The sequence below is a fragment of the Carassius gibelio genome, chromosome B7 (assembly GCF_023724105.1).
Source record: "Carassius gibelio isolate Cgi1373 ecotype wild population from Czech Republic chromosome B7, carGib1.2-hapl.c, whole genome shotgun sequence".
Lineage (NCBI taxonomy): Eukaryota > Metazoa > Chordata > Actinopteri > Cypriniformes > Cyprinidae > Carassius > Carassius gibelio.
The window spans coordinates 3561217-3569774 of NC_068402.1; the positions used below are offsets into that span (position 1 = coordinate 3561217).

At 36.5% G+C, this 8558-nt stretch overlaps 2 protein-coding genes across 2 annotated transcripts in view; one reads left to right on the plus strand and one right to left on the minus strand.

Moving 5' to 3' along the window:
- The window catches only part of LOC127961830 (B-cell receptor CD22-like), a 96033-nt gene extending 94335 nt beyond the window's left edge, over positions 1-1698 (plus strand). The window contains exon 13 of the mRNA XM_052561102.1: positions 1592-1698. Within this exon, the coding sequence (XP_052417062.1) occupies positions 1592-1647 (56 nt within the window). The 3' untranslated portion in view covers positions 1648-1698. The remainder of the gene's footprint in view (positions 1-1591) is intronic.
- Positions 1699-6694: 4996 nt separating this feature from the next.
- On the minus strand, positions 6695-8554 carry LOC127962023 (histone H2A, sperm). The gene has a single exon (XM_052561429.1). It carries the CDS (start codon positions 8362-8364, stop codon positions 7834-7836), a length of 531 nt encoding a protein of 176 aa, XP_052417389.1. The 5' UTR covers positions 8365-8554; the 3' UTR covers positions 6695-7833.
- Between the last annotated feature and the right edge of the window lie 4 nt (positions 8555-8558).

An 8558-nucleotide genomic window follows, 5' to 3' on the forward strand; every position in this document is an offset into this window, starting at 1 on the left:
TGTATTTTACGTATTCACTGTATTTTATGTAAAATCATTTTCTATTTTTAACTGTTTTAATTTCATTTTAAATAAGTTCATTTTTAAATAATTTCCGTTTTTATTTGTGTTTTATTATCTCTTCATGACTATTTTACTTTATTTTATGTTAAGCACTTTGAATTACTATTGTGTAAGAAATGTGCTATATAAATAAACTTGCTTTGCCTAATATCTGAAAAGGATGTGCACTTGTGCGCGGTGTGAACTGTAGCACACTCACACACAGGACTGCAACCCAAGATTTTCATAAAATATAATAACTTGCCATTTCAGTTTGTATCTCACCAAACCCACAGTATACTTTAAAAATGCTTGGATTATACACCACAAAATGAGTAGGATTATTTTACGACAGATATGCATCCACTTCAAAAAAAAAAAAAAAAAATAGGCACCATTTATGTGTTATTAAGTAATAAACCTCAAAGAACAACATTAAGAACCGCTGGTCTACACAGAAAAAAAACATATCTAGACTCTGCCCCGGTATGAGTTGTGTCAAGCTATTTATTAACCTGTTTGATGAGAAAAATATGAAATGTAGTTGCAATAAAATGTGTTTTTAATCCATACATCTGAAGAAGTGTAGGACTTTTTTGTATATCTCTATATTTTTATACACATGGGTCAAAAATTACCCAGAAACCTTTGATATTTGCTTTTTTTGTGCAAGTAGGAACATATTTACTGCAGAAAACTATACACCTGCCCCACATTTCACAACTAAACATGGCTGCTTTTGTATGATGCATTTCGTCATATTTTTCACATGTATTAACACAAAAAGTATTTGCCATATTGTGAAAGTTAACTGTATATAATATTTGAATGCTAGACTAAGTTTACCTTAACCATTAAATCGATTACTATTGAGAGAGAAACAGGTCCAATACTATTAGCTAGCTTGTTGTTGACATATTCTATTGTAGCTTGCTTATGTTAGCTAGATCAACAAAATAAATGTCAAATTAATACATTATTAAATACAAGTATATATCATTGCTGTCTGGTGGAAAACCCATATCTCCACATTTCATTTTAAATTTTCAGACCCAGTCCAATAGATTTAGTAAAAAAATGGTTTGCATCTACTCATATTATGTGGAGAACATGGAGGTGATCCATGGTGCTATGGTACAATGTGCTGGATGTTGCCTCCCTAATTGCTTACACAAAAGGTGGCCAATGTTGGTCCTGAAGCTCCACAGTCTTGCACAGTTCCATTTCAACTGCAATAAATAACTCCTTACGAATGACCCAGGATCTGAGTAACACAAAAACTACTCAAACACTGAAAGAAATGGCCTTCAATAGATATTGTTTATTAATGTTCATATATTTGCTTGTCCATCTGTTTTTCAGTGTCAGAAGGTCAGACTTCTGTCTTCAGCATCCTCAGTTTTCTTCTGGCAGCTTGTCCGTATCTGCTGTCGACAGTCGTGCTGCTGTTCAAATGTTACAGAGCGAGAGGTAACACTTCTGTCTGAACCCTCTCTCTTCATTTGTCTTTTCACGAACTAAAAAATACATATTTGTGTGTGTTTCACAGTTCCATCTGCTGAAGACCAAAGCCAGTACGAAGTGAAAGAAGAAACTTCAACCTGATATATTAACACGTTTTTTAACATTTGCGTCAGCATATTTGATTTACCTTACTTCATTTATTTTTCATTAAGAAACAATTTTAGTGTCATTTCGCTTTTATATGCCCATTTTGTCCAAAGAAAAAAATAGGTTCAGTGACTTTATTATTGACTTAGTGATGTTTGTCTGTTCTTTCAGTGAAGAATTAATTTAGTTAAGAAAAGAGACCAACATTTTATTCTGTATGAATGAATAACTCTTTAAATTAATTTGTATATTAAATATTTGTATACAAAAAAAACTGCAAATTATGAGTAAATAAATATCTTGGTTTGTCTCACATGTGTATCATTTATATATATATATATATATATATATATATATATATATACACACACACACACACACACACACATCATCTTATCTGAAAACAATTCTTAACATGGTCTTAAATGTTAAAAAGCAATTGAATGTTTTAAAATAAATTGTTAAACAAAGTGATTAAAAAGGCCCCAAGTTCTCCAGATTCAGAAGAATAGTCTCTTATCATTTATAAGTTTTCACAGTTTTGCCAACTTAGCAATTTATTTGCTAGATTTAGCAACTTTTCAGACTACCCTAGCAAAATAAATTGCACATTTATGATACAGCATGTTATTAGCTTGTAATTGTTGTTCAGTTAAGTACACTCTGTAAGAAAAAAAAAAGTAGAAAAACTAAGAAGTTATAGACATTTTCTGCCGGGATGTTATCCATTAGGTTGTAACCCTGTAACCTTTAAACAAAAATGCAGTGTGGAATTTAAAACACAGGTAAAACACCTGCGAGAAATTAATACGGATTGTTCCTTCATATTAGCAGTACATTGTGTCCTATTTTACAGACTTTTTTTTTTTTTTTGGTACTTATCACATCAGTACACTCTGTAAAACTATAATTGTTCAGAATGTGCAGTTTTAGTTGATAAAAAAACTCTGCATGACACTGTCTTCTAAATTATTTTAAGTTTTATGCATATGCTAATTTCGAAAGAGAAAATGGCGGTCTCCGATTGGTGTCTCCCCACTGACCAACCTACAGAATGATTTCATTGGCCACATTAAAGCCAATCACAGTCTTTAAAATCTTTCCTGCCTGTGTTTTTTTTTTTTATCTCGGAACAACGTAATAATGAATGAAATGGTGAAAGATTTAACACCATGCCTGTAAAATGATACTGTAATACAGAGCCAAATGAATTTAAGTCGTTTCGTTCTTAACTATAAAAGATGCATTACAAATACCTTCAAAACTTTATACGTAATTAACACTGACCATGAACATAAAAAAACGATATATTTTAAATCATTTCGAACAGACTAATGTCGCTGAAAACGTATCGTTTAACCACTACAAAACTTGTTCTTGGTGTGTAATGGTGTGTGTCTCTTAAAAGAGTCGTTGGGGTTTAGTTTTGTTCAGGGGTCTTTACACCTTCGAATCCGTGCAGAGCGCGTCCCTGTCATTTACGAATAACGTTCTCCAGAAACACCTTCAACACACCGCGTGTCTCCTCGTAGATCAGCCCAGAAATACGCTTGACGCGCCGCGGCGATCAAGACGACGAATAGCGGGTTTAGTGATTCCCCGGATATTATCCCCAAGAACCTATCGGTGACGCTTAACGCCTCCTTTACTGCCTTTATCTCTTCCAGACATATTCTTTAGTCCGTTTGTTTTACAGCGAATATAAATGAAATAGAAAATAGAAGTGATTTAAAAAGGCGATACATTCATGCGTAACTAGAGAAGACCTAGTTGAAACCACAATCATGGGTGGCGCTAAACGTCATGACGTCTCATCCAGTTCTGCCTTTTCATACGCACAACCGACACATCCGGGAACGTAACTGTCAATTTAGTCCCCGCCCCTTTTTAGGGGAAAATGAACTAGATTTCTTATAGACTTCTATATAAAATAGCGACACAAACCAACGTCCGTGCGCAGCCGGCATAATACATGTCAAGTAATTATATGTCCACCCTTCCTGCCACAGAGCGTGAAAGATACATTCACAATCTTAATTTGGTCAATTTAAAAAACACGTCCCTTCACTCCCCCAGTGTCAAATTGGTGTGACAACCCCACCCAGTGGCCAAAGTCTTACCAAGACATTTACTCGTACCTCAAGTCACCAGGTAAGCCAGTAAATGATTTTACTTCGCGCCGGAAATGCCGGAAATAAATTGAAAGTAAAAAAAAAAAAAAATCTAAAAGTAATTGAGCACATTCACTTCTGTTAAAGTGAATAATATTATATATATATATATATGTATATATATATATATATATATATATATATATATATATATATATATACACATATATATATATATATATATATATATATATATATATATATATATATATATATATATAATAAATTGAACCTAGAACACTTTATCGCTTCATTTTTATTTTCTTGCAGCCGTTTATTGCTGAGGGATTGGACAGATGTCAAAATGTTTGTTTGTGCTGCTAACAGAAGTGAATGTGCTCAATTACTTTTAGAATTTTTTTTTTACTTTCAATTAATATCCGCATTTCCGCACTGTTAAAGGTCTTTGTGTGTGTGTGTGTGTGTGTGTGTGTGCGTGTGTGTGTGTGTGTGTGTGTGTGTGTGTGTGTGTACACACACACACACAAAGACTTACGTTTAACAGTATAAACAAGAAGATATTTAATTATTGATTTAAAGCAAAATGTTAATTCAGTAAGAGTCCTATTAAATGTTAACATCAGGGTCTTTAAAAAAAAAAGGTGTATATTATTTACAAATAAAAGTTCTTAAAGGGATAGTTCACCCAAAAATGAAAATAAACACTCATGGCATTACAAACTGTATAAATTTCTTACTGTGGAACATATAATCTGAGAAATCCAAGACACTTTTGATTGATTGGTTATTGTCTGGAGTCTCTGAAAGACATTGACCAATGAATGTGCATCTCTTCCCTTTTCCCTCTCTTCATCATATAAAGTGTATAAAGCTTGATCCATTCCAGGCGGTGGCAGTAATGCACATAAACTGGTTTGCCAACCCTCAATAAAACACAGAAGAATGTGCTGCCTCAGGTTTTCAACAGGCGGCAAGGAAGTCGACCGGAAGTTGAAGTCGGCTGGGTGCCGCCATCTTGTAGCAGAACTTCACTTGCATTAGCATTCCCATTGACTCCCATTCATTTTGGCGTCACTTTGACAGCGAATAACTTTACATCTGAGGCGTTTAAAGACTCCGTTTGTCCATTATGTATTTCTAAAGATACACGACAATGTATAAAGGGCTCCATTAAATAACATTAAGTTATTTATCAAAAAGTCTAGGATCTCTTCCTTCAACAATACTCCAACCTTAACTGAGAACACAGTCAAAGGGTGTATTGATATGTTTGGAATGAAGCCAGTTTTGAAATTCCAGCCAAAAAGTCTGTACAGATTCACATTGCAAAAACATATGATCTACAGTTTCAATATCTTTCTCACAGAACCCGCATGAATTGTTCTCCCAATTAAATATTTCTTGTAGGAAGTGATTAGATGGATAAATGTCCTTTAGTATTTTAAATGTTACTTCTTTGGCTTTAGGAAGAACTGGATAAGTAAAATAACACTTCCTTATTTTCTTTGCCTCTTCTTCACTATATTCTTGAAGAACATACTTTCTTTTCAGTTGACTGGGGAAGTACAGTTTGGATAATACATTTCTGATAAACTTATTTGTTAATTGTTTGCTCTTTAAATTTTTACCTTAGTACATGATGGATAGCATAGGTGTAACTTAGTTTTTGGTGGCTTGTGGTAAAATCACGTAGTGAATAATGAAAGGACACGGTCGTTTTGTATGTGTATTCCTTTAGCATTTGTTGTATAATTTTAAAAAGGTCATATGGGGAGGTTGTTTTCATATTTAATTTTTCATTCACTTCCAGGGATAGGATTGGCATAGAAGATGCAGCACTCTTTACATTTTAATCATATGTTGCCACCCTAGAAGTCAAAGTCTTTTTACATGTGACATTAACATATTTATTTTGTTCTATTTTGTTGTTCTGTTATTCTGTTGTTTGACTTTTTTTGTTTCAGATCAAATGTATATCAAGTGTTATCCATCCTCATAACACCTCCACAAATAGAGACTGGAACTTCTGAGCGCCATCACCTTGTCTGCTATGGGACTGTCATAGGTGAATGATGCAGTACTATTCTGTGTTGAATTTACCGTCAGCACACAGACATAGTATTGTTCCAGTTTTGCTGTGCTCATGTCTTCTTTGTGTCCCCAACCCAGCAATCAGATGCATCAGACCTTCAGCAACAAGTAAATTGCTTTAACATTAATGATAATGAAATGTCAGTATTGTAATTAAACTTGACCCATCTGACGTAATTGTTCATGCCAGAGATTTAACATCATTGTCAGTCAGGAGCATATTTAACAGGAGGCACACTTCAGCTGGCTTGAAAGTAACTTCAGTTAGTGTGGTTGACCCTCTTGTTTTTTGTGGCTATAACAATTAGGCTAAATAATCTCACTCTCTTCCATTTCCTTAACATGAAACTTTTTGTTTTTGTTTTGATACTGAACAGGTGCAGTGAAGATATTTAAAGAGACACTATTACTATCTAAAGTACAGAAAGCCGTACATCATCTCTAGGTGCAGTCACCTACAGTGCAGCCAGCTTCACAAAGACTGTGGGGCTGGTCACCAGGAAAATGGACAACAGGGAGTGATTTTTGGTTTTTACTCCTCAGATGACCACCCTGGCTACTGTAGCTGGGATTGCTTCACAGACGATGGAGGTTTTGAAGAGTAAAGTGTGCGTGCATGTGCAAACATTGTGTTTTTACTGTAACAATTATGGTCACTTGCAGTTCATGTGTTTTCAGTGTAGTGTAAGATGTGTTTATTATTATTACTCAAAAACCATTAAAACTTCTAAATTGTGGAAGTTATTCTTCATTATTTTACTGTGGTTATTTTGTATATGTTGTTATTTTGATTAAAATACAAAATTCAACACACAAAATTCTGGTTGAGGTATTATTTTAATAATTCATTTAATATTTCATTTATTTTTCACTGCTAAATATTAAAAACAAGGTTAACTTTCTAAAATGTATGAAATGTTACATTGGCAGTTGTACATTGGTAAAACAAGCATGAACAAATGGATGTCTGTAGTGCAAATTGCTGGGGGGGGGGAATAAAAAAAATGCTGTGGTGTCATAAACCGTAAAGGATTATTATATTATTTTTATTATTTCTACTAGGTAAATTTAACAAAGATAAGAGTACAGAACATATTAACATTACGTAAAAAGAGGTGACATAACTTGCAAAGCACCCTTTATACATGTATACAACAAGTAATACAAAACGAAAGTTTGGTGGAGGTGACATATTTTCAAATGGAGCTCCACTCGCCCCCATGGAGGTGACGTAATTCTACGTAAAGTGTTACCCGGACCAACATGGCGGCCGCGTCATTAGTGGAGGCGACGTAGTTCTACGGAAAGTTTGGCCCGGTCCAACATGGCGGCGGCGTCGCTAGTGCAGGTGACGTATTTCCGCTCTTGAGTGGAGCTCCACTCGCCCATATGTCTGCAGCCAGACCCTCTTGAAAAATGGGTTTCAATTGTCTCAATTGAGTTCCAATGGGGTCGCTGTGTCCATTTCTTTTACTGTCTATGGTTTTCAAACAAAAGAGACGAGTTTGTGATTCCCGCCTAAGGAAAAAAAAAATTGTGCTGGGTGTCTTATGAAAACCCAAGTCGGATTGGGAGTTATAGTGTAAAATGTATTATATAAAACAACCCACAAGTTTATCCGCTTAGGTTTCTTTGGCCATGACAAAAATAATATTTTCAAAACGTTTACATTTTGATTGTACTGCTAACAATGTAATGTGATATTACCATTTAGAAACCACGTGTATTCTTTAGAACAAGACCGAATGAAAAACGGTTTCATAGACTGGTCTATTTATTTAGAAAATATAGAATTATTGAATATATAAGATTGGGTAGAAGAAATCGCTCTCTAAAGGAAGCATTTGGTTGCTTTTAAAATAGCCTTTGGTTTGAAGAGAAACGTCGCAGTAATGCAACACTTTGGATGCCAACTGACATAAAAATCCATTGAAGAAGAAGAGAAACGTCGCTCGGTTTACTTGGTCTTGGCGGGTTTCTCGGTCTTCTTGGGCAGCAGCACGGCCTGGATGTTGGGCAGCACGCCGCCCTGAGCAATGGTCACTCCGCCCAGAAGCTTGTTGAGCTCCTCGTCGTTGCGCACCGCCAGCTGCAGATGACGGGGAATGATACGGGTCTTCTTGTTATCCCGAGCCGCATTTCCAGCCAGTTCCAGGATCTCAGCGGTGAGATACTCCAGCACAGCGGCAAGATAAACCGGAGCACCGGCACCAACCCGCCCACCATAATTACCTTTGCGGAGAAGCCTATGAACACGACCGACGGGAAACCGCAGTCCAGCTCTGGAGGAGCGAGTTTTAGCGCGGGCCTTTCCATAGGCATCGAATGCTTTTTTCAGGGCGGCGAGCGAGTCCCCGCTGTTCGGCTTCGTTGCGGCCACCGCATTAACGACGAGCTCGCTGAGGCTCAGGCCTGTTCTCTCGCGTTTAGCTTCGGGCTTCTTCTTGGCTGCTTTGGTGGCGGCAGCTGCTGGAGCGGTTTCTGCCATGATCTCTGGACTCGAGCTCTAACTGTAAACAATAGCCGTGTTTCCACTATCGAGCTAAGACCGGGCGTGCTAGTGTGTGCCAGGGCCAGTCGCGTTTCCACTGTCACTACCGGGGCTTGATCGTGCCTCGCCGGGGCTTCCTCGGGACCAATGGTCAGGGTTTTTTGGCCCGACGAAATCCTTGGGCCAAAGCG

What these genes read in the sequence shown, in the direction of transcription:
- LOC127962023 (XM_052561429.1), bottom strand. Translation starts at nt 8,364, where the DNA reads ATGGCAGAAACCGCTCCAGCAGCTGCCGCCACCAAAGCAGCCAAGAAG.